Source organism: Myxocyprinus asiaticus, chromosome 5, assembly GCF_019703515.2.
Source record: "Myxocyprinus asiaticus isolate MX2 ecotype Aquarium Trade chromosome 5, UBuf_Myxa_2, whole genome shotgun sequence".
NCBI classification, from domain to species: Eukaryota; Metazoa; Chordata; class Actinopteri; order Cypriniformes; family Catostomidae; genus Myxocyprinus; species Myxocyprinus asiaticus.
In genome coordinates, this window is record NC_059348.1 from 25826651 (window position 1) to 25852887 (window position 26237).

At 39.2% G+C, this 26237-nt stretch overlaps 1 protein-coding gene across 1 annotated transcript in view; it reads left to right on the top strand.

Annotated features, from left to right (window-relative positions):
- The window catches only part of LOC127441153 (unconventional myosin-VIIb-like), a 27168-nt gene extending 3102 nt beyond the window's left edge, over positions 1-24066 (top strand). Inside the window, exons 3-48 of the mRNA XM_051698363.1 lie at positions 15-116; positions 940-1092; positions 1250-1434; positions 2679-2800; positions 2898-3040; positions 3298-3411; positions 3522-3675; positions 3820-3896; positions 4202-4321; positions 4445-4587; positions 5238-5448; positions 5541-5676; positions 5812-5981; positions 6072-6212; positions 6310-6468; positions 6872-6964; positions 7305-7399; positions 7497-7581; positions 7679-7897; positions 8431-8631; positions 8955-9209; positions 9829-9981; positions 10074-10154; positions 10285-10433; positions 10565-10691; positions 11054-11173; positions 11269-11442; positions 12219-12446; positions 13488-13655; positions 13785-13902; positions 14010-14136; positions 14293-14456; positions 15916-16097; positions 16317-16438; positions 16590-16723; positions 19683-19836; positions 19937-20092; positions 20529-20634; positions 20721-20834; positions 20943-21030; positions 21137-21243; positions 21367-21552; positions 22865-22981; positions 23235-23318; positions 23464-23583; positions 23663-24066. Coding sequence (XP_051554323.1) covers positions 15-116; positions 940-1092; positions 1250-1434; positions 2679-2800; positions 2898-3040; positions 3298-3411; positions 3522-3675; positions 3820-3896; positions 4202-4321; positions 4445-4587; positions 5238-5448; positions 5541-5676; positions 5812-5981; positions 6072-6212; positions 6310-6468; positions 6872-6964; positions 7305-7399; positions 7497-7581; positions 7679-7897; positions 8431-8631; positions 8955-9209; positions 9829-9981; positions 10074-10154; positions 10285-10433; positions 10565-10691; positions 11054-11173; positions 11269-11442; positions 12219-12446; positions 13488-13655; positions 13785-13902; positions 14010-14136; positions 14293-14456; positions 15916-16097; positions 16317-16438; positions 16590-16723; positions 19683-19836; positions 19937-20092; positions 20529-20634; positions 20721-20834; positions 20943-21030; positions 21137-21243; positions 21367-21552; positions 22865-22981; positions 23235-23318; positions 23464-23583; positions 23663-23755 — 6450 coding nt within the window. The 3' untranslated portion in view covers positions 23756-24066. The remainder of the gene's footprint in view (positions 1-14; positions 117-939; positions 1093-1249; positions 1435-2678; positions 2801-2897; positions 3041-3297; positions 3412-3521; positions 3676-3819; positions 3897-4201; positions 4322-4444; positions 4588-5237; positions 5449-5540; positions 5677-5811; positions 5982-6071; positions 6213-6309; positions 6469-6871; positions 6965-7304; positions 7400-7496; positions 7582-7678; positions 7898-8430; positions 8632-8954; positions 9210-9828; positions 9982-10073; positions 10155-10284; positions 10434-10564; positions 10692-11053; positions 11174-11268; positions 11443-12218; positions 12447-13487; positions 13656-13784; positions 13903-14009; positions 14137-14292; positions 14457-15915; positions 16098-16316; positions 16439-16589; positions 16724-19682; positions 19837-19936; positions 20093-20528; positions 20635-20720; positions 20835-20942; positions 21031-21136; positions 21244-21366; positions 21553-22864; positions 22982-23234; positions 23319-23463; positions 23584-23662) is intronic.
- The last annotated feature ends 2171 nt before the right edge of the window (positions 24067-26237 follow it).

Genomic DNA, 26237 nt, shown 5'->3' on the forward strand with positions numbered 1-26237 from the left:
GAATCTGAATCTAGGGGGATCACATTTGGATTGACTCCAGCATTGGGGTCCCTATTGGAGCTTGCGTGAAGATTTCTGAAAATGGACAGTATTATCTGCTCGATGATGATGGGGAGGTAAAAAGAGTTGACTCGGCAATTACTGTTTTTATGAGACTTGCTTTATGTAGTACATTTGAAATACACTGTTGTCTAATTATCTACAGTTATGGAATAATACCATATGGTCCAAAAGTTCTCTAGTGAAAATGTTTTGCATTTTTTTTATTTTATACAAATTGTATCATTACAAATGATAGATATATATATATATAATATCAGCAGAACAAATTGTGTAAAAAGCGGAATTAAAAAAATTAACATGAAGTTCATAATGTCCCCCTTTTGCTTCAATGACAAAACATGATAATCCACATCATTACTTTTATTTGTTTTGTGTTTTTCAAATAAAAAATAAAAAAATAAAAATGTATGTACTGGTTTTAATCCCAGATTTTGAATAATTGATCCCATCTCCCCATTCTGTTGTAATGTATTGCTCTCTAGAATTAACCAAAAATTAAACAGCGCTGTTGCATTCATTGTCCTATCTCCATGGAGACTAATTACATTGAACTTAAATAAATAACACTACTTTCCTTATTGCTTAGACTTAAGTCCTAAGTGGTAGCTGAAATACTGAAGCTTTGTTAACACCGTAAGCTTCTTGTGCCATTTATGGTTTTAAGAGCTCAAACAAGTGTTAATATACAATTGATCTTCCAGGAATTATAAGTGCTTTTGTTTTGACCATAAAGTTCTGAATCTCAGATTTTCAAAGTGGTCTCAGACTTTTTGGACCCGACTGTATATACAGTAACAACATACACATGCTTATGTTTTTAGTGTTGTAAAAATTCTACACTGCTAAATAATCTAATGCATTGGCATGGTTTCCCAGGAGCACTGTATCTCAGAGGGGGAGAGGGCCAGTCTTAGGCCAATGCACCCCACTTCAGTGGAGGGTGTGGATAACATGATTAGACTGGGGGACCTCAGTGAAGCCGGCTTGCTCAGAAATCTGCTGGTGCGCCACAGACAGGGCATTATCTATGTGAGTGACCTTATTTTACACTTTAACAAAAATGATTAGATCTGATAAATGTCTTTGTAGGAGTTCTGTGTATATATATATATATATATATAAGCTATGGTTACATGTTTAAATATTTTTATAAATATATTGTGTTTTCCCTGTGTGTGCTGCTCAGACTTATATTGGCTCTGTACTGGTGGCAGTGAATCCATATCAGATGTTACCCATCTACACAGCAGACCAGGTTCACCTGTATCATGGGCGTAAACTGGGCGAGATGCCACCGCACATTTTTGCCATTGCTGACAGTTGTTACTTCAACATGTGCCGCAATAAGCGCAACCAGTGCTGCATTATTAGGTACATAATTGTGCTTTTCTTCTGACTGAATATTGAGCATGTAATGCTTTAATTAAGTTAAATGAATATTCCTGGTTCAATACAAGTTCAGTTCAATCTACAGTATTTGTGGAATAATGTTGATTACCAAAAAGTAAAATTGAGATGCAGTGAGCGGGGTCAATCCTTAAGCGTTAAAGTACTCACTGTTTCAAAGGTATAGGCACAAGACATAATATGCGTGTTAACATGTTTTTAGTGTGATTAATCACTTAAAAGTTCTGTGTAAAGTTATATCCAATTTTACAACTGTGTTGCCATTAAGATGTAACACTGTTAATCTTAAAATGACAGTAAAAACATTTTAAGCAACTTTACAGCTCATATCAAATGCGTTTAAACAGAAGAATAAAAGTGCTTTTACTTGAAACCCTCCAAAACTGGGCCCCATTCAGTTCCGTTGTAAATGCCTCACTGATTCTTCTTTTCTTTTTTTTAAAGAAAAAATCATTTTTGTGGTAATCAACATTATGCTGCAAATGCTGTCCATTGAGCTTAACTTGTATTGAACTTGGAATATTCCTTTAAGTAAAGAGTGTTTTTATTTTTTCGGTTCTTTTTTTCACATGTTTGACCTATTCAGACTTATTCATTATAAGGGGGACTGGGGCTAGTTGTCACATTTTTTTTTACTCCAGTAAATATTTCTCCAGGTATGTTTATTTTTAAAAGTACATTTCTAGTTTATAGTCTACAAAAAAGCTCTAGCAAAATGAATTAATGATATGAATGGTATTGGGTTTTTTCAATTTGAGTTTGGACGATATAATTAACAAAAATTATTCTAATATAAGAGGGTTTTGAGCAAGGTGTTTAAAACCAACACACAAAACCACTGCTAGAGAAAACATATTTGTGTAATTGGACTTTTGACTCTAAACCTTATACATACTGAGATATAGTCCTTGTGACAACTTCCTGTGTGACAACTACTCTGATCTCCACTGCAGTGTATAAACATTAATTGACTAACCTTTTTGATTACTAGTGATAGTTGTGATGTGAAAGTGGTAGTTTTCATTGCAGATTTCATTAATCATCTGTTGATTTAATAACTCTGCCGTTTCTGTGTCAGTGAAACAACATTCATATTTACCAAGGGCTTTAATGCAAATTGTTTTTCAAATGAGGCACAATACAATCACAACCAAACTCAAGCTAATAATAATAAATAAATAATAAACACATCTGTTGTTTTGTTCCAGTGGAGAATCAGGTGCAGGAAAGACAGAGAGCACTAAACTCATCCTGCAGTTCCTGGCCGCTGTGAGCGGACAACACTCCTGGATAGAGCAGCAGATTATACAGGCCAACCCTGTCCTGGAGGGTAACTATGTGTTTAGTTTTTGATCATCAGATGTTGTACACTAAGTATTTTTAGTCTGTTCCATGGAAAGCTGTCTCAATCATGTCTATCCACACAGCCTTTGGGAATGCCAAAACCATACGGAATGATAACTCCAGCCGCTTTGGGAAATACGTGGAGATCTTCTTTAATAAAGGTGGTGTTATAGAGGGAGCTCACATGGAGCAGTACCTGCTGGAGAAGTCTCGTGTCTGTCATCAGGTGAGACTACACTTGACCAAAAATATCACAAGAGCTCTTGACTGACAGGCTTTTTTCATGTGCTCCAATGATTGATTAGTCTAAAAAGTCTGAAAGTGCCTGTGAGTATATTTGTAAAGTGTGATAAATACTGTAATAAGTCTTAGAAGTAATATTTAGAGTAAAAATCAAATTGATGTTCAGACAATTATTAGCATCAAATAAACAAAAACTCAAGTGGTGCTAACCTTTTTATTAATATTTTTTTTTATTTCAAGGCACCTCATGAAAGGAACTATCACATTTTCTATTGCCTGTTATCTGGGATGCCAGATGAACAAAAGAAAATTCTGTCTTTTGCTAATGCATCTCAGTTCAAGTATCTGACAGAGGTGAGCGTTTCATTTTGGGCTTAGTTATTCAGATATCAGATATATCAGACACTGATAATCGTTAACTCTAGAGCAAGTACAATAACTGCCTTCACTGATGGTTGTCTCAGGGTGATTGTTTGCATTGTGATGGTCGGGATGATGCTGATGAGTTCCAACGGATCCGTGCTGCTCTAAAGATCCTCGCCTTCTCAGATAAGGACTGCTGGGAAATCTTCAAATTACTTGCTGCCATCCTGCACATGGGCAACACTGACTTTCAAGGTCTGTGACTATCTTCTTGTCTACTATAATGCCATAAACTATTGTTATTGTAGGTAATAGTTAATATAGTAATACCATATTATGATAATACCATAAATAAAAGTTATTGAATTTCTTTGATTCTTTTTTTTTTTTTTTTTTTAGGCACTATAATGAATAATATGGACAGTTGTAACGTCCAGTCATCTGATCATTTTTCCATCACCGCCAAGTTGTTGGAGGTACAGACAAATTTCTCTTCAGAACTATATTTTGTTTGTTTATATATTTTTTAGACTTATTGTTTTCCCTACTAAAAAAAAAATAAAAATCCAGCCTGGTCAAGCTTGTTAGGCTGGTCTGTTTTGAAGGTTTTAGAGGGGTTCTGAGCACTTGACCTGCTAAACCAGTAGTTAAACACTAGCTTGGGCTTGGAGACCATGTAGACTAGCTGGAAACCAGCTAAAACTGGAAATTCAGCAATTTTTTTTCATCAGTTTTTATGTAATCAGATATTTGGCTGATGCTTTTTCATGTCACTTTGTAGGTGGATAAGGCCGATCTTGATAATAGTCTTACCCATCGCTCCTTTATGACAAACAGAGAGAAAGTCACTAAACCCCTCAGTTCAGAGCAGGCCACAGACACCAGAGACGCTTTTGCCAAGGTACCCACCAAGTTAGGATAAAGTATAAGCTAATATCACCATGTTTAGATATTCAGCCTCCTAAATGCTCATTAACTTTATTGTAAATGTCATTTTTTTAATGTTTGTACAATTCCCTGACAGGCCATGTATGGAAGGTTGTTTTTGTGGGTGTTTTCGAAAGTGAACAGCGCTATTCAGAAGCCCCGGATCGATGATTCCTCTTACATACGCAAGTCCATTGGTCTGCTAGACATTTTTGGCTTTGAGAATTTCAATAAGAACAGGTGAGTGTATAACATCTGATGACTAAACACATTTTTATTTTATTTTATTCTGTGTATATTTTTCTGTGTTAAAATACTTTTTCCTATCCCTGCTTAATATGCAAATAGAACTGTAAGTAAGTTGTAGCTTAATTTCCCCTGAAAATGTGTACACTGTGGCTCTATGGGGCTATCAAAATAATGCTCTGTTAATATGAGCAGACATACCAGCCTAACTTCGTAACACTGGCTCAACCAATGATACAAGTTTGTGGTGGGACTATTTTTTAAGCGACTAATTGCACACATGGGGAGAGTATATTCTGTTCAGAAGTGATCATCCCTATGTCCTATTCCCTTTGAAGACTTTACCATCCACTGTGAGAGCTTTAGAGGTTTGAAAGGGCTCAAAAATAAGTGTCATTTGAAGCTTACTTTTTAAGTCATTTCTAATGGAAATTACCTTTGAAGCAACCTTACCGCATGACTATAATGATTGTTCTCCCTTCAAAGTGCCCTCCAAAGGCCTCATTTATGCCATTTGGAAGACAGCAAATCTTATTTTTGCAATTCCTTGTGCTGACAGTAGTGGCACAGATATTACATACTAAGACTTTAACAAAAAATTTGTCCTTTAAAAACATAATGATGAAATTTGTGTGGTTGTTTAGTTTTGAGCAGCTGTGCATTAATTATGCCAACGAGCAGCTGCAGCAGTTCTTTGTGAGGCACATCTTTAAACTGGAGCAGGACGAGTACAGTAAAGAAGGGATTTCGTGGAAGCACATTGCCTTCGCTGACAACCAGAAAACCCTGGACCTGCTGGCTATTAAACCTCTCAACATACTGGCTCTGATTGATGAGGAAAGCCACTTCCCTAAGGTTAGCTTAACATGGCAACACGTCCGGTGGTTTCTATGCTTCTGGACATTTAGTCTGTTTTACAAATCTGTGTTATTGTCCTATCATTGCAGGGTACCGATGCCACTATGTTAAACAAAATGAACCAAGAACACAATGGGAACACCCTTTATATCCCATCCAAGAACAACCACAGCATGAATTTTGGGGTTCAGCACTTTGCTGGAGTGGTTTATTATGATTGCAAAGGTACAATTCATTATTGAACACCTTAGTCATCATGATATGTATAGTGAAGTGAATTCCCCCCAACAGTTGTTTGAGAAACCAAGTGAGTTCTTTAGTCTGTGGATTTCCTGGTCTAAAAGAGATTTACTTTGTCAGGTTTTCTGGAGAAGAACAGAGATGCCCTGAGCATGGACATCATGGATCTGATTCGGAAATCTTCCAACAAGTTGCTCAGACTGATCTTTGAGACTGAGCAGAATAAAAACAACCCCAAGCCAGCTAACAAGATGAACCAAATCATCATAACACCAAAGAACTCATTACGGGTATGAGACAGTTATACAGATGTACTGACTTGCCGCGTTCAACAATGACAATTATTTTGCAATAAATAGTTTGTCTCTCATGTTGCGCAGCAAGTAAATGATTCAAGGAGGCAGATATCGACTCTGAGTGTTCAATTCCGTCAATCTCTGGATTCTCTGATGAAGTCGCTGACTCTCTGCCAGCCCTTCTTCATACGCTGCTTCAAACCAAATGACAAAAAGATGTCCAAGGTATTAGCTCCAGTCCCCTTTGTTACATATCCTATATTGTGTAGCCATCAGAAAACTCTTTATCACTTGTTTATTCTTCTTTATCTTTCTTTTTCAGACTTTTGATAGGGAACTCTGTATGCAGCAACTTCGCTATTCTGGGATGATGGAGACCATTCGAATACGCAAGTTAGGATATCCCATCCGCCACAGCTTTAAAGAGTTTCTGTACCGCTATCGTGTGTTGCTGAAGACCGTAGACTGTGACCCAAACACTGTAGGGGACAATATGATTATTCACAGATGTGGTGATCCACAAAATACTTGAATTAGTCTATAAAGTGATAGTTCTTGATTGTAGTTGAATAAGGTGTCTAAGTAACCTTAATGTGTGGGACATTTTCCTGGATCAAAATTCTGTATTGTCCTGGCACAACATTCTATCATTCAGTCACTGCTCTCTGATTTTAGAGGTAGGTTTAGGGTTCGGGCTGTGAATGGTTATAGTGATTGATGCTCCAGGAACAAAATATGATGTTGATCCAGGATCATGTCCTAGTTGGGTAAATCATGTTGTACATCTAATAATTTGTCTCTTCTATGTAATATAACTGCACATACATATGTTCAGTATATAAGTACAATAATTACGACTATAATAAACGCTATGTGTTAATCAGGAACCTGCTGCCAAGTGCTGTGAAGCCATCTGCAGGGCCGTGATCAAAGACGAAGATGACTGGAAGATTGGCAAAACCAAGATCTTTCTAAGGGTACCTCAGGCATAATTTTCTTTAGTGTATTATAGTGTATCATTTGGTATGCCTCCTTTTGCTTTGCTTTGCTTTAGTGACAACAGCAGAATTTGTGTAAAATGTGATGATTTAGCATGATTTGATCATTGGTGTTAACATGGTCAATGTCTTAAAATTTGTTTATTTGATTAGTGAATTAATAGTGCAGAACGTTAAATATTTCTTCTTAATTTTACTTTATAAGGTTCTTTTGTTTTACATGTTTGTTAGTTTGTTTGTTGTTTTCATTTATTTTGTGGTACAAATTATGCTCTTTTTTTTTTTCCACTGTGTGTTTCCCTCTTTCTACCTCTGGCAGGATTTTCACGACTCCTTCCTAGAATTGGAGAGAGAGCGAGAGCTTTACAGGAAGGCACTTATCATTCAGAGAGTGATGCTCGCCCATAAAGACAGGTTCATTCCCTATTGTCTCTTTTCTTTGTCCAAGTCTTACGTATGTAGTTGACTGGTAGAGCAATTTTAAGCTAAGTCATTCTCCATTCACATACAGAGAGAGATTTGTAAAGAAGAAGAGGGCAGCTCTGGTTTTACAGAGGTGTTGGCGTGGCCACAGAGACCGGACAGTGTTTTGGAAAGTGAGTTATGCAGGAAAAGCATTGAAAAGCAATAAAAGTTAGTGTGGTGTCTTTGCAGATTGCCTTTTGATAATAATACATTTCTCACACTGTTTAGCTCAAGCAGGGATTTGCTCGGCTACAGGCGAAAGTGCGCAGTCGGCAACTTCATATGCAGTATAAAAGCAGACGGGCTGCAGCCATCACTCTGCAGACACAGACCCGCGGTTATCTAGCAAGAAAAGACCTGAAATGTAAAAGAGATGCAGTGATACTACTGCAGGCACAGACCAGAGGACTGCTGGCCAGGAAAACCCTCACAAAAATGAAAATGGATGTGAGTTTATGGTGGAGTGGAATAGTGCAGACACTACTCTGCTTTGTAGTAGGCCTACTTTTATGTGTTGTCATGTCTTATTTTCCCTGCTCAAAAAACAAAACAAAAAAAGAAACAAAAACAAAAACAGCTAAAACCAGACTTGGGTGGTTTGCTGGTCTTAGCTGGTCTCTCAGCCTGGCTAAGCTGGTGATATGCTGGTCTAGCTGGTCTCCCAGTTGGTGTTTAGCTGGTTGGCCATGACCAGCTGAAAAGTGCCCAAATTCCCTCTAAAACCATAAAAACAAACCAGCCTAATCAGTGTTGTCATGCTGCTCTAAGTTTTTTCTTTCAAAAAGGTTTTTTATTATTTGTTTTGCTCAATGCTGCTTTGGAGAACTTGTTGATGTCCTGTGCTGTCATATTAGCGCACATAACTATTTTGCTTATGATGCTTAATTTGACTACTGGCATTTCCACTAGGCTTGTTCTTGTTTTATATACTTCATTTTTATACTAGGTTAGCTATACTAGATTCTCTTGTCCTGTCCTAGGCGTTCTTGACTGCCCAGGAAAAAGAGGCTCAGGAATTGGCTGCATTGGAGCTCCAGCAACGCCTAGAGGAAGTGCTCAGGCAAAACGAGGAGGCTGCCAAATCCCAGAATGAGGATGATGATGAAATGCTGGAGAATATCTTTGGCTTCCTGCCCAGTGCAGTAGGAGGACAAGAGGGCCAGGCACCTGAGGGTTTTGAGGTAAGAATCTTCATTATTTCAGAATAAGGAAATAGGACACCTATTTGACGAGAACAAGCAGCATGCTACAGATAACGTCCAGATAAGATTAGTTGTTAATTGGGTCATTTTATATACAATACAACATTACATTTTATGTATTAGAGTCAATTGCATTAGTAGCCATAAAAGTATTTACAATACAAGAAATGAATAATGCATTTGCAACCAGTGAACATACTGTATGCAAGTCGTGTTCAAAGACATGCTGTTAATAGGCTACTACTGCTAGGCTAATGCTAACTTGGTATGATTTTTTTCCCAATATTCCTCTCCATGTGTAGGATCTTGAGACAGAGCCAATGAAATTGGAAGAGGTTGAACTGAAAGAAAGTCCTGTGAGGGAAACCATTTCAACCATTCCTGTGATACCATTTCAACTGGACACCAGCGAAGAGGATCAAAAGGAGGAGGAAACTGATGAGTTCTCTTTCTCTAAATTTGCATCTTTGAACTTCCAAGGATCTTCTAACCACTCACACATCCAACAGAGATTACGTCAACCCTTGCTTTATCATGAGGATGAGGGAGATGCCCTTGTATGTGCTATTCTCATTCTCAGAACTGAGTATCTTTACTTAGTACTATACTGAAGTATTAATTAAGTTAATTTCATTGGAATATTTAGTGTTTTCTTTGTACATTTTAACACTAAATTACTATTAAATGTGTTTTTTTATTTTATTTTTTTAGTTGTATTACTTTTACTCAAGTATGTTTTTGGCTAGATACTTGGACTTTTAATCGAGTAAAATTTGGACACAGTATCCAAACTTAAAGGGATTGTTCAACCAAAAATAAATTCTGCCCTCATTTACTCACCCTAATTTTGTCCCAGACCAGTATGACTTTTTTTTTTCTCCCATGGAACACAAAATGAGGAAGAATTTTAGTCTCAGTCACTGTTCACTTTCATTGCAAGGTTGCAATAAAATTGAATGGTGACTGAGGCTAACATTCTGCCTTGTGTTCCATGGAAGAAAAAAGTCATATGGGTTTAGAACATCATGATGACAGAATTTTGGTTTTGGGTTAACAATACCTTTTAATTTCTTTGTACTTTTTACATCTCTGTCTTGATTGACAGTTGTTGTGTCTCTATTGGTCTTTTATTATCTGTCTTACCATTCTCTCCAATCTTTTTTTCCTCTTCTCCAGGCCTGTTTGACAGTGTGGTGGATAATACTAAGATTTATGGGAGATCTTCCGGAGCCAAAGCAAGAACGTGTGTCTGCTATAGCTGACCCCATCCAGAGGAACCTCGGTCAGAGACAAGCACGAAGACTCAGTAGCCTTGTCGGATTAGATCAGGTAAACAATTGAGATGCCATTAGACGCTTGCCTTCTTTCACTCTACAGCTACCAGAAGCTCACCCTCTAACCTCATTGCCTTGTAATTGCAGAAAATTTTGAGAAAAAAAATGAAGCAACAGAAAGGAACTGGGACTGGGAGGAGAAAACACTCAACCATTCCAGAAGAAGAGGTTAGATGAGATTTACAACTGCTCTTTAGTGTACAACAACAGTCAATATTACTTGCTAAAACTCATACAACTATTGTTAAGTTGTTCCAAATATTTAGGTTCCTACTAACCATTCTGCTGAAATTTGCAGGCAGAAGAAGAACCAACACCTAAAATGCAGGCTGTTGAGGAAGAAGAGGATGTGCTGTTTGGAGAAGGACCAACTTTTGATCGCCCAATGACACCCTTGGAGAAATTACACATTATTGTGGGATATGCCATTGTTCGACAAGATATAAGGTTAAGATCAATGAACTGTTGTTGGGTTTGACCAAGGGTCATTTACATTCTTCATAATGTGTGATATGTTGCATTCCTCAAAAAAGAGATGATGGTTACACAATCTTTAAGAATGTATTTTTGTTTTTCAGAGATGAAATCTACTGTCAGATCTGTAAGCAGTTAACAGACAATAAGAGCCAGAAAAGTATTAACAGAGGCTGGGTCCTTCTGTCCATCTGTCTGGGTATTTTCCCCCCTACTGAGAGCCTCACTATGGTAAGAAATACCTTAATGGGTTAGTTCCCTCCAAAGTTAACATTCTGCCATTATTTACACACCCTCATGTTTTTCCATTTCCGTATGACTTTCTATTTTCCGTGAAACAATAAGGAGGTGTTAGGTACAATGACATGACACGATGGCCTCTTTTTCTCATACAATGAAAGTGAATGGTGGTTGAGCCTGTCATTCTGCCTTAAATCTCCTTTGGGTTTATTTGTTCTGTTCCTATGATTAGGGTTGTCAATTAAATGTGTAATGCAAATAATTAAAATAATAATAATAATGCAATTAATCATGCCCCTTGTTAACGTGTTATGCTATGCTATGCAATGCTCACCAAAAACTTTTTGCCACAGTACTTGCAGAGTTTTATACGCCACGGGCCAATTGAATATTCCTCCTACTGTGCAGAGAGATTGCTGAGGACTTTAGCCAATGGAGAAAGAAACGAACCACCATGCTGGATTGAACTACAGGTAGGCAAATCCCTTTGATTGAAGTGACTGCGAATTCTTCCCTCTCCCTCAAAATTACCTAAACATGACCAGCCTTTCTTTCCTGAAACTGCAAGGCTGTCGAGACCAAGAACCCCATGGCAGTGGCTGTGGGTCTGATGGACGGCAGAAGCATCAGCCTATCTGTGGACTCAGCCAGTACTTCTGCAGAGGTGTGCAATGCTATCATCCAGAAAATAAACCTGCAGGATACCTACGGCTTTTCCCTATATGCTGCAATGAATGAGAAGGTTTGTAACTTGTTATTCCTATAGGCTTCAATAAGGACCTTCACTTGTAATAACATAAATGATACCTCATGCAGCTTGTTTAGGAGAGGTGTTCTAATGCTTTTCTAATCGATTGGACTTAAAATTTGTGCATGGTGGACAATGAAATGGATGAAAATTGCAATAGATTTCCAATGTAGGAGGGACCCGAGCTATATAGAGCAACCACAATATCACAGAGACTTGGAGGACCACAGTATCAGAATACCCTTGCAGCCACTCAGAACACACTAGCAACCACTCAAAACACCATGTAGTAAAAGTCTAGTTTCTATTAAAATGCAATACATAGACATTATTTGAATGCCAACATTCATCAGTCAAATAACAAAGGACACTGCATGTACATACACTTCCGCAATCAATTCGGAATGGGCTTCAAAGACACTTAATCATTAATCTTACAGTTCAGTCAATATCCGTTATTTTTAAACATTGCCCACCTACATCTACTCATCATTTTCTTTTACTGCATAATTTTCTGTAAAGCTGCTTTGAACCGATGTGTGTTCTGAAAAGGGCTATACAAATAAAAATGAATGACTATTAATTCTAAATAGCTGTTTTTATAAACATTTATAATCATTTATAATTTATATAACATTTATAATCAATGTGCTTGGAATCTGAAGCAGCTTCAGGGGAGTGGTACCTCTAGTGTCGACACTTCAAAATAACTCTACCCTTTTTCCTCTTGTACATCTTGTGGATCATTGGTAACACTGGTCTGGCTGCAGATGTGGTCTCTTGGCAGTGGCAGTCAGCACGTTTTGGATGCTGTGTCTATGTGCGAGCAGGAAGAGAAGAGGCAGGGGAGAGAGGAACAGCACGCTCCTTGGCGCCTCTACTTCCGCAAAGAGATCTTCACTCCATGGCACGACAGTTCAGATGACTTCATCAGCACAGACCTCATCTACAGACAGATCATCCATGGGCTCAAACATGGAGACTATCAATCTGATAAGGTCAGCCAGTCCATCATCTCCTTGTGGTTGAACCTTTCACATATTTTATAAATTATAGGCAGGGTCACAACCACCATACACATCTAGGGGGGTATGTTCCATCAAAAATTCAAAATTGTCAGTCAATATGGGTTTTTCAAAAGCAAATTGTTCAAAGGTTAGTTCGCCCCAAAATGAGAATTTTGTCATCATTTACTTATTTTCTGAAAACAGGATGTGGTAACCATACTTGGGATTAGTTACAACACAATAATTCTAGAAATCTTATAAACATGGTGTTCTGTGCCACTATGTAAATTGCAAGATTCAGAGCTGCGTCATTGATTATCTTTCAACACAAGTTGTGAGCAAGTATCATAAGGGTTGCAAATTCATCATAAATCTAAGAGGGCTCTTCTCCTTTCAGATTACAGTGGCGTTCAGTTACTTGGCTAAATCACATGACTCTCAAAACTCCAAACAATCCCTGCAATGACATCTTTAGACAGAACAACAGAGGGGCTATCTTTCCCTCAAGGTTGAGTCAGGCCTCACTGTAGCACAGGGCTATGCCAGTTAGATCAAAACATGAAGATCAATTCATTACATTTTTATTTCACCTCTAGAGGCAGTTGTTAAACTGTAGAACCAATCCATTTGATCTGTGAAATTCCACAGAGGAACATGGAGGAATGAAAGAAAAATTGGTAGCGATTAATATTAACATTTTTGGAAATAACCGATTGCTCCAAAAAAACAACTATTGGCACAGATTAATCAGTAAAACCAATATATCAGTCTACCTCTAGTACATTAGTGACCAAGAACTCAAACAAAATGTAACTCTGAGTTTTATAAACTCATATTTGATCATAATATGTAAGCTAAATGAATAAGCACCGTTACTGCATTCCTGGCATGGGTCAGACCCTCAGACGCCCCTCACTGGGCAAATACATAAATGACCTGTAACATTTATGATTATAAACATAACCTGAATAAATGCACTTGATTAAGAAGACCGTGATTACCTTTTGTTGTTGACCTATAATCTTGATCTAGGAGGATGATTATGTGCAGCTTGCAGCCAAACATTACTATATACAGCATGGCTCTGAAAGCAGTTTGGAAACAGCACAGAAAATTGTTCATGAGTGTATGAACTTGAGTCTGATTGAGAACAAGTCTTTGGCGAAACTGGTACAATTGGTCAACTCAGCGCACACACAGGTATATTCAAATGCTTTCATAAACAACAGTGTTTGTCATTAGATGAAATTTGTTTCCCTTAAATGTTGATGTCACAATACTCTAATACTTATTTGGAGAACAAAGCAGTGATATTGTATGATTTCTCAGGGTCCTTACATAAACACTACTACGCCTACTGATGATGTGAAGGCTGAGGTTGTCCAATATGCGCGCAACAATTGGCCAATCTATTTCTCCAAGTTATTTGAGGCTTACATGATTTCAGGTAAAATACTTTTCTCCATGCTAAATGCTGTGAATCTGTGAATTTTTCACTTGTATTGTATTTTAGTTATTTTAAGTTACTCTGAAGCTCTGAATTATTGTGTTCAGGTCTGCCATTGCCTCAAGACCAGTTTGTGGTAGTCGTGAACTGGAATGGCATCTCCTTCCAGGATGGGAAAGAACCTGCATTTCTGCAGCTTTCATACCCAGAAGTGTCAAAAATCGAAATGCATAGGTGAAAAATCCCCATTTATGCAAAAACTATATGTAGATGCACTTAAATTACACCTGAGTTTCCATGAAACACTACAGCTTGAGATAGTATTTCTGCAGAGTTAAACCATCTCACTTTTCCTTCTTGTTCATTTCCCTCATTTACTTTCTCCTACAGTGAGGACAAGTCTGCTGGAATTGTGAGTTTGACAACTCCAAGGGGGGAGTATGAGCTGAAGGTTGTGAAGGCAAACGAGTTTGTGGAGCTGGTCGACATGTTCCTCTCAGGGCTTAAAGAGAGATCTGTGTATGCTGTGGCAATGCAGGACCAAAGCAGACAAGGTGCTGCTTTCACAGTGATTATCAACTGACCAACAAACATAAATCTTCCATCTAGTATTCTAATTTCTAGGACACGGCACAGGTATCAGTCACAGGGCACATTGATGCGGTTCAGGTGGCAGACAGTACACAAAAGTTGCCAAGGTTGGAAGAGTTGCGCTCTGTGGTGTGGCAGAAATTTGAGCTGCCTCCGGAGTGTAGCTGGGCGCCGCCGACAGATGCTGAGCGGTGGCGGTGTGGATGCCTTCACTGAACACAGTTGTTTTGAATTTTAGAACACGTCATGTCGTCCGCCAGACGTGTCCGATGTGTGACCCCCTTAAGATTTAAATACCCCATAAAAACAAAATGTAACAAAATTTAAGTCCATTTCTATTAGATTTGAGGCCATCTACACCGATCAGCCACAATATTAAAACCACCTGCCTAATATTGTGTAGGTCCTCCTCGTGCCACCAAAACAGTGCCAGCCCGTGCTATTCTTCTCACGACAGCAGTACAGAGTGGTTATCTGAGTTACCGCAGACTTTGTCAGTTCGAACCAGTCTGGCCATTCTCTGTTAACCTCTCTCATCAACAAGGCATTTCCGTCCACAGAACTGCCGCTCACTGGATGTTTTTGGCACCATTTGGAGTAGATTCTAGAGACTGTTGTGTGTGAAAATCCCAGGAGATCAGCAATTACAGAAATACTCAAACTAGCCTATCAGGCACCAACAATCATGCCACAGTCCAAATCACTGAGATCAAATTTTTTCCCCATTCTGATGGTTGATGTAAATATTAACTGAATCTCCTGACCCATATCTGCATGATTGTATGCACTGCACTGTTGCCACATGATTGGCTGGTTAGATAATCGCATGGATGATTGTTGGTGCCAGACAGGCTGGTTTGAGTACTTCTGTAACTGCTAATCTGCTGGGATTTTCACACACAACAGTCTCTAGAATTTACTCAGAATGGTGCCAAAAACAAAAAACATCCAGTGAGGGGCAGTTCTGCAGATGGAAATGCCTTGTTGATGAGAGAGGTCAACAGAGAATGGTCAGACTGGTTCGAACTGACAAAGATTACAGTAACTCAGATAACCGCTATATGCTAGTGTTATTTCTAAAACTCATTCCATTTTCCAGTCTTTCTCCTCCTGGAAAACGGACGCAAAATAGTAATACAAAATAATCTTGCACTCATGGCCCTCCAATAAAATGTCTAATGAGATTGTCCTTTCCCAGAATACCACCTGCTTCTGACAAGCAGTATCAAGTTCACGTAGTAGCACTGAAGGATATTAGTTTTTTTTTTTTAATGGATAAGTTCAATATGTCCAGCCCCAATTTTCTTTTTCAAAAAGAAATATATCAACACAGGAAAGAAAACTGCACTCGTCAAGCATCAGTGTTTAAAATGGTTGTTGAACTGGTCTTCATACATGGCTATTGCTTACTCTTTCCTGTAGAGGACCCCACATTCCTGAGCTTCAGAAGGCGTGATTTGCTGTATATGATAAAGGATGGAGAATATGCTCCTGAAGGAGGCTGGATCAAAGCAAGGAATGAGAGGACAGTTCAAACCGGTGCTGTTTCCTTAGATGCTATTCAGATTCTTCCAATCCTGAATAAGCCCACCGAAGAAACACTGGTAAACATATGACTCCCCTTATACAACAGTTAGTTCCGAGCTTCTAATCTGATTGGATAAGCGGCATTCAAAGAGTGCTGATGTTTAGTGTAACAGCACTGAGATGCTTCACTCTTTGTATTACTCTGCTTGTTTTTGTTTGCGGCATTCCAGACAGATTGTCAATCTGTGCGTTGCTCGATGAGTAATCTCTACGCCTGTGATGTCATGTACCTCTAGAATTTGCTTAATCTGAACCCAGCAAGGAGAAAGTCAGTGATGCCGGTCTTACCGCAAAAGGAGGACTTCACAGAGAGAGTAGCCCTCATGACACTCAAGGAGTTCTCCTTTGATTATTTCAGGTAACATTCATCCACTTTGAAATCCTCTCACCTGATATAAATGATAACTGCTCCAAAAAAAGCAGCAACTTGTTGCAGTTATCAGTCTGTTTAGCCTGTCAGAGCTACTGAAATGTTAATGTCGTCTTGTACCAATTTTTATGGATTACAGGCAGTCAGGTAAGAGCAAAGGAGGGGCCAAAGAGAAACTGTGGGCCATCAGCAAAGAGCCTCTCAAACAGCCACTGCTCAAGAGTCTCCAAGGCAATTCAGAGCTCTGCCACCTTGCTTGTGACTCCTTCACAGATATCCTTTTCACTAGCTTGCACATATGAGGAGGAAAAGGGAAACCAGAATAATTTGTTCTCGATTGCAACAAAAACATGTCATGGACTTTTTCCATTTAAAATCAAATTAAATAAAAAAATCAAATAAAATTGGGAGTTTTGCAGTTTTTAGTCCATGTGTGTTAGCTTTGAAGCAATCTAAATGCTAGTGTAATCTTTTATTTTTTTATTTTATCCCCTTTTCTCCCAATTTGGAATACCCAATTCCCAGTACTTAGTAGGTCCTTGTGGTGGCGCAGTTACTCGCCTCAATCCAGGTGGCGGAGGACAAGTCTCAGTTGCCTCTGCTTCTGAGACTGTCAATCTGCACATTTTATCACATGGCTCGTTGTGCATGACAACGTGGAGACTCCGCATGTGGAGGCTCATGCTACTCTCCGCGATCCACGCACAACTTACCACGTGCCCCATTGAGAGTGAGAACCACTAATCACGACCACGAGGAGGTTACCCCATGTGACTCTACCCACCCTAGCAACCGGGCCAATTTGGTTGCTTAGGAGACCTGGCTGGAGTCACTCAGCACACCCTGGATTCGAACTCGCGACTCCAGGGGTGGTAGTCAGCATCAATACTCACTGAGCTACCCAGGCCCCCAATGCTAGTGTAATCTTAAAGGGGTCATGTCATGATGAGGAATCAAATTTCCATTGATCTTTTGACATATAGGAGTTCATTGTACTATAAAACATACTGTAAGTTTCAGAAATCAAAACTTCCTCCTCATTGCAAAAAGGGCATTAGTTGAAACCAAGCTACCAAAATGACTCGTTCTCTACTTTATCCACATTGTGATGTCATACTGTGGTACATATTTGCATCTGACCGCCTCCACAACAACACACCATAGACTACATTACCTTATTACTTCTGTAGCAGTGAGATAGTAAGAAGAGAGCAGTTCACTCAAGAACAGAGAGTCTGTTTGTGACAAGTCTCTTGCTCTGTTGTGAAGGAGGAAGTAGGAGCCGGGCAAACAATCCAAAGTAAATCTTTATTTTTAATACTTTTCAGTATCCTCACACACTGTCTGCTTTTCAGCATAACAGAACTGAATGCACACATCAAAACTGCTGCGTGCGTCTCTCTCTCTCCCCTCTGGTGGTTTGGACTGCCCTTTTATCCCCCACCAGCTCTTACTGAAACACAAAACAGCTGTTAGAGGTGATTTCCCACAGGTGTCAATCCTTACCGTTCTTCCTCTTCCGGCCCCGCTCTCCACAGACATCGCTCGGCCACGCCCCCATTACCACACTATTATAACAGTGGGCGTTTACTGTCAAGTCTTGAAGGAGAAGGAGCACCTAAACCGAGTGCGTTTCTGACAGAGTCAGAATGAGGGTGGAAAATGATTATGTTCAGAATCAGAAGAAGAAGAATCAGAATCAGCTTTATTGCCAAGTATGCTTACACATATAAGGAATTTGTCTTGGTGACAGGTGCTTCCAGTGTACAACCATACAAAAACAATACAAAAACAGCAGCAAGACATAGATAATAATAAAAAATAAAAAACAATTATACACATACGTACATGTACACACACACACACATACATACATACATACACACATACACATACGTAGTACAAATCTAATACAAATCTGTTATCTGTTATGTACATTTGCAACTATATGACTAATTACTAATGATTACTAATATTATAAGTGAACCTCAAGGAACATATTAAAATAATAAAAAAGGCATGTCATAACCCCTTTAAAAGTTGAAGAAATGTATCTTTATCAGATTTAAAATGTGCAATCTCTCTCATCCAGGAAAACAAAGAAAAATATTGATGACCAATAAAATGCTCTTTAGAAAGAGGCCACCTTATACCATCAGCAACCTACTAGCAAGTAGCAAATCATGATTCATGGCTGGGATGGAACTAAAGTCTACTAGCTGTTTAAAAAATGGGACAAACCCTTTGATATGTCATGCCCAAACTAGTTTATATTTATTTATGGCGAGGCTGTTTGCATTAAGTGCAAATACCGATAGATAATCATAGTAAATCATAGTAATCACAACATTAAACATGGTTACTTTAGTAACACCATATTATTGTATTAACACTGTGGTTAATTGCATTAAAACTATGTCCTCCACCAAAAACATGGTTACTGCAATATGATGTATTAAAGGAAATATTTAAAGTGGAGACGGGAAACAGGATGACAAAAAGTGGGACAAAAGGCAGAATTAAACCCAGGTTGTCTACATGAAAAAAGCACCGTTTCACCCCACACCACTGCAGTGACATTAGTGGCTCAGTTTGTCTTCAGTTTCAGTGTTTCCACCAGACTACTGGCGTTGCAAATAGCCACGCTGTGTGGCAGGTGCTAGTTACACCTAGTACAAATGATCATTTCAATATATATATTAACTGCGCTTGTCTAGCAATTTCATGTTTTCTTTTTTTTTTTTTTTTCTCCCAATTTGGAATGCCCAATTCCCAATGTGCTTTTTAAGTCCTCGTGGTCACGTAGCGATTCGCATACGTAGTTCTCCGCGGTGGCATCTTATCACGTGGCTTGAGCGCGTTGCCACGGAGACATAGTGTGTGTGGAGGCTTCACGCCATCCACCGCGGCAACCACGCTCAACTCACGACGCGCCCCACCGAGAACTAACCACATTATAGCGATCACAAGGAGGTTACCCCATGTGACTCTACCCTCCATAGCAACCGGGCCAATTTGGTTGCTTAGGAGACCTGGCTGAAGTCACTCAGCACACCCTGGGATTCAAACTAGCAAGCTAGCGAACTCCAGGGGTGGTAGCCAACGTATTTTACCACTGAGCTGCCCAGGCCCCATTTCATGGGGTTTTTAACACATAACTGGTGATACAGATGAAAAATATTGCATAAGTTTAACAGTTGATGCTCAATATTTTCTTTAACATAGTGTCTACCTATCCTTAAATATATGGGAGATTATCCAGTCAAGCATGTGCGTACACCTATAGAGCTAACAGACCATATATTTGGCCCAGCAGCAGAGCACTTCCAACTAAGAGATGAGATCTACTGTCAAATAATGAAGCAGTTGACCAACAACAACAATGGGTTAGTCAGCTGGTTTTGACTCATTTTATAAATGTAGTTATGACATAATATTGTGTTATTTGTTTTATTATCTGTGTGCTTCTTTCTCTTTGTCTTTTAGGTTGAGTATGGAGAGGGGTTGGCAGCTGCTGTGGCTGTGCTGTGGTCTCTTCCCTCCAGGTCAATTGTTACTGAAGCATGTTCAGCGTTTTCTGGAGTCCCAACCCAGAGAGCCACTGGCCTCTGCGTGCCTGCAAAGAATGCAAGCTATGCTCAGGTAGGCCTGTAAATGCTAAGACAGTGTAACAGTTGGGCAAAAGGGCAATTCCATGCCAATACAACAACAACAACAAAAAAGTTTGTTAAGACATACTTTGAATGTTTCCTGAAAGTTGGAAAAAGCCTTCAAGTCTGATTGAGTCCATTAGTAGTAGTTCAATAGCTTCAGCATTTTGGGTAGTTTGAAGAGATATTTAAAGGTTGAAAGCTACAGTATGTGGTTGCAAAGGTGTTCTGGGTGGTTGCTAAAATGGTATACAATATGTCCCATATGTATACAATGAGAGTATGTTGGCTTTGTGGGGCCAACATAATAAACCACAAAAGACTCATTCGCTTAATATTTTATCTGCAGCTTTTTAACTAAACGATGTTGAAGTCAGTCTACAATATTGTGTTTATTGTTTCACTTCGTTGCCCATTGTGTCTTACAGTATTGAGAGCAGGAAGTTGCCTCCTCACCAGGTGGAAGTAGATGCCATTCAGAACAACAGCACTCAGATTTTCCACAAAGTTCACTTTCCCAACGATTCAGCTGAAGTAAGAAGCAAGATGTCAGCTATTTTACGCTTTCGTTTTGTCATCCACATTAAGGCAGCTCTCCTTTATGTCTTTTTTAATTTCAGATATTTGAAGTGACCACCACCACAAGGATCAGAGATTTATGTCGCATTATCGCCAAAGATCTCCTTCTCTCCTCAGCAGATGGATACAGCCTCTTTGTGAAAATACCCAACAAGGTTTCAGACATCAGCCATTTCAATCATTTTAATAATGTCTTTGGTGTTTCCTGACTGTTTTGTTTTAGGCCCATGCTAATCTTTGAGTGTTCATTCTAAAACTTTCAGGTAGTAAGTATGAATTCTGAAGAGTACTTTTTTGACAACCTGAGGCAACTCACAGACGTCGTCAAAAAAGGAAAGAAAGTCAAAGAGGGTGAGCTTTGAAACACATAATAAATACTGTAATAAAACCAAAAATGTCAGTAGGTGCATTGCAATCAAACTCTAACAATGTTACATATCACTGATTCCCAATACAGGTACTCCAACTATTGTGCCCTACCTGGTACTCTTCATGCGGAAGCTCTGGTTTAATGTAATCCCTGGGAAAGACCTAACTGCTGACATGACCTTTCACTTTCCCCAGGTCTGTGATCTGTGATCTGAATACCCTTATCTGTCATTCACTTGTGTCTTAGTCTTATAGATGTTTGTATAACTGTTTAATAATTTGTGCTTTGAAATTTTGCTCTCACTTTTGTTTTCCCAGGAGCTACCAAAGTATTTACGGGGGTACCACAGTGTCTCTAAAGATGACATGATCACCCTTGCAGGGCTGTTGTTCCGTACTCAGGTAGACTCGGATAAGTCTCAGTTTATCATGATCCCTAAGATGCTGAAAGATCTGGTACCTTCTGATCAGCAGAGGATCATGTCTGCTGAGGACTGGAAAAAGGTAATCCTCAGGCCAAAGATATGGCTCAGAATCATTTGATAATAACTAACTTGTAACTGTGCATGTATTTTACCCTTACCCCTAACCCTAAAGGCCAAAGTATACTTTGGTTTTGATATGAACACTAGCCTTTCAAACTATACATTTGACTGTGCACACATTCAAAGGCAGTTGGTGCATGTGCGCTGCGACTTCTATGAGATACTCTTCAGGAGTTAAGACCCATAAAGATGTCTTTATATTCCATCAGACTCGAGTTACACAAATGCAGGAGGGCAGGGATACCCCTGACCTTCTCACACATGCGCTCTTGACGTGCACACCCACTGATGTTGTTTTTAGCTTCGTCTCCTGGGCTGTTTCTCAATATGCATTGTTTTGTGTTCTTACATTTTCGTGGACTAATTCTACATAATCATCCACTGCTGAAGTTCGATTCCAGTCCTCAAGAACGCAAGCACAGAGGATGCAAGAAATTACCTGAATGTGTCCTTGATTTCGAGGATGCATCGAATGGTGACTTGTGGGCAAGAACTCGGCACTACGGTGGCAGACGAAGGACATTTATCATTTTGTTTTGTATTTTTCCTCAAAAGTTTCCTGCTGTAAGTCCGTGAAAGTCTGATGGTTCTTGAGAGTCGTTATATTTCGTCAAAATTTGTTGGGGTTTTTTGGGCATCATTTTAATATAGTAATAAACACATGAAGAAAAAAAGTGTTTTTTATAGACTTTATTCTTTTAACGTGTCACTAGTCTTGCAAAACCTCACTGGTGTGATGACATTAATGCTGTCACTGGTGTGACAATGCTTAATAAGAAAGCAAGTCTGTTCTCTGCATTCTTAGAATTGAGAAACACCCCTGATGTTTAGCAGAAATTACAGTACATCTTCTTCAAGCGCTTCTTCGTGACAGTAAAGGCTCAATTATGAGTGCTGTCACCTTTTGGACTCACTAATTAGTGCAAAATATTCCTGGTGCATGTGCATTCTGTGCATTCAGAGTTAGAAAAATCAGGCCACAGTGCTCGAGCACTCTGCTGATGACAAAATTTGCATCACGCACCTAGCGGTTGCATCTGACTTAGGCTTAACCTACCTTAACTTAACCCTTTCGCCCGCACAGAATCTGCCTCTCAGTAGACTGTAGTGATCTCAACACAAACACATTTTACCATATTTAAAGCCATTCCACAATCTCTTTGGAATAACCCCTAACTTTACCGTTTTTTTGCAATACAACAGCTTTATGTGGACAGAAATCTGGTGATGAATAACAGAATTGTCATCAAATTTTTGTCTTTGGTTCATAGCACATCATCAATGCATACAACAAGCAGGCAGGTATAACAGTCGACGAAGCCAAACTCCAGTTCCTGAAGGTGATCTCACAATGGCCCACCTTTGGATGTGCTTTCTTTGAAGTAAAGGTAACCAGTTCCTATTACTTCCTTTAACTCAACTAGTAGACCATGGTGCTAGCAATGCTAAGGTAGATTACCTGGGAACACATACTTATACATGTATACCTTGAATGCACTGTAAGTTGCTTTGGATAAAGTTGGATAAAAGCATCTACCAATTAAATAAATGTGTATAATCTAAATGTAACATGGGTGATCTAAAAAGTAAACTTAATAAGTAAGAGGGTGGTTTGTTTTCTGACTGTCCTCTTGCTCACAGCAAACATCAGAGAAGAGTTACCCCGGTATTATTATGATCTCTATCAGCAAGCAAGGAGTTAGCCTCATCGACCCAAAAACAAAGGTAAAAAAAAACATGTGTGATTTTGTACATACATAATGAAACTATTATACACTGCTTGTCTGTATCAGTTAACATTTATCATTTCATTTTGTACATTTGGCATTTCTTAAGAAGTTGTAACAAGTTTTGGCTTGCTTGCCTGCAGGAAGTGCTTGTCATGCTTCCATTCAGTAAGATCACTTCCTGGTCTAGTGGAAATACATATTTTCACATGTCCATTGGCAACCTAGTGCAGGGCAACACTCTACTCTGTGAAACCTCACTGGTAAGAGAAACACAAACACATACAAAAGCAAAAACTAAAGCAGGTGCCATCTCTAACAGTAAATGTTTGTCTCTTGCAGGGTTATAAAATTAGTGATCTCCTGTCCTCATACAAGGACATGTACCTGAATGAGAGGAAAATGATACGCCCCAGAAATCAGTTGTTCCCTTAAATGTGCCATATCAGCAGTTTGTCTTGTAATGTGAATGTGTCACCAGCCTGTCATGTAGCATAAACATTTTTGGTTTATTACAAGCATTGTTTTTACAGTCTTTTAATATATTTAGATAATACTTCTGATATGAATTTTGGCTGAGACTTTAATTTTGGTGAATATTTTGAGCTTTGTACTGCATAATATAATTAATAATAAATAATTAATACCTGTTTTTCAGTAAAAGTTTGAAAGGCATCACTTTTTAACATATAACAGTCACTAACAGTGTTTCATCAATAAATCAGTTATGTTTTTGCTCCTTTCAATTCTTCTATGCAACTTTTACATTTCAAATAAAAACAATAAAAATGCTTTATATTCAAAATATTTTTCCTTCTCGCTGACTTTGCATTGTAATTTTACACTAGGTGTCAGTGTTTTCACAGCTTTTTTCTTATCAACCTAATATATAGACTCCATTGTACTGAAAAAAGCAACCATATTTTAATATAAATATAAAAAAATCTAAGTAATCGATTTCAGTTGATTTTCAATGAATAATGAAAAATCTAACAGTTTGTAAATCAGATATTGTATAATTTAATATAATAGAAAATATATTTTACATATATAATTTTATATTTATAAATATAATTTCATATTTTATCCAAGTGCAAACTTTTCATGTAGTAATTACAGTGTTATTACATCAATAAATGGTTTATAATTTATAATACAGTAACTTGGTGCACATGAGATAAGATCAGACACTGGTTCTGGTTTGAAGCTAACAGATAATTCTTGTATGACAATATTAGTATTATGAGGTTAACTCAACCTTGATTTTTTTTATTATAGTGTTGTGATCCATTTTTTTTTACACTGAATTGAAAATATTTTAAGGTTGCTACAATTTTTAAAGCATTTTTAGTTTTATTTACAAAATATATGTGTGTAGATGCTAATAGCCTGTAGTTCCCTTACAACTCAGTACACTCGACATTGCGTAGCAACGCATATGGGAAATACCCTCTTATAGGACTTAGTTGAAACCTCTCTACAATACCTCTCTACAATAACGGCAATATTCTAATATTGGCTATGGTGTTTGAGCCCCACATGTTTTGGCACGAAACTGTCCGCTATAAAAACAGGTGCACAAATACCATTTCCTCAGAATTGCTTCCTTCAAGACAGCGATCATCTCTTGTCTAGAAGCCCTCTACCTTCGCCGTCAATATACACGAGTCAGCGGGTGGAATCTTTGCGGGAAGGCTTTCTGCTCCCCTGTAGTGCTCTGGCAAATATCACACCACCTCACCGATTGACGATTGGTGAACAGGCCTCAGTATCCTGATTCCCCGCAGCGCTTTGGCAGGGTTTGTCTATCCTTACAAAGCAATTGTATATTGTGTATTGCATAATGTGTGATATAAATATATATTAATTTATATATTTATATATCTAAAAGAGTCACTTACGTGTTCGCGTCTTTTTAAAGATGTCGTTCCGTAAGTGTTCCTTGTGCAAGAGACACATCCCACCGTCAGATCAGCATGAGAGCTGCATTTACTCTCTGGGCCACGCCCACGCAGAGACAGCTCATGGAGACAGACTGTCCTCACTGTGAGAGCATGAGTCTCAAGACGCTTCGCTTGCGAATCACCCTCATTCTGATGGACGATTCAGCCTCATGCACCCTCCCACAGCCTCCTCTTTGATACCCAAAGATTCACACGAGGAGGCACGGCAGGGCTGCGAGGTCAAGCAGGATGACTTTGAAGTGGTCCTCGTGGCGGCACACGCCCTGCGAGCCTCTCAATCTCTCCGAAGCGTATGTTTTCCGATACGCTATGAGCGAGATGAGCTCCGGCCTTCTGAAAGAGTGGGCGGCCTCATCTCGTGCAGCGGTTCTGACGCTGGGGATAATAATGACGATGTCATATCTCTCGCTGCATCAGGCGAGTGGTCAATGGATGATGCTGCCGCCCGTCCCCCCAGCGAGGGCATGTGCCACTGACAGGGAGATGCTACATGTCCTTACAAGGGCGGTCGAAGAACTTCACCTTGAGTGGTCTCCCCCAGAGGAACCTGAACAGTCTCACCTCAATGAATGGTTCCTGCAGTCAGGACGGCGTCAAACAGCAGCGTCCCTCAAATCTGCCCCATTCTTCCCCGAAGTTCATAACGAACTAGGAGAGATGGGTGTGCTTGTGCAGTGATGCCATCCTCTTTAATGTGGCTCACAGGGAAGAAAACGGTTATGCCCAATTTCCCCCTGTGGAGGAGGCGGTAACGGCACACCTCTGCCCAGCGAGTAACAGGGTGTAGAAATCATGCCCCATACATCCTTCCAAACCATGTTGACAAACGCCGCACTGGCGGGAAAAGCTTACTCAGCGGCAGGACAAGCTGGATCAGCACTCCACGCAACAGTAGTGCTCCAGGTATTTCAAGCCAAGCTCCTCAGGCAAATGGATGAGCATGGCTTCGATCC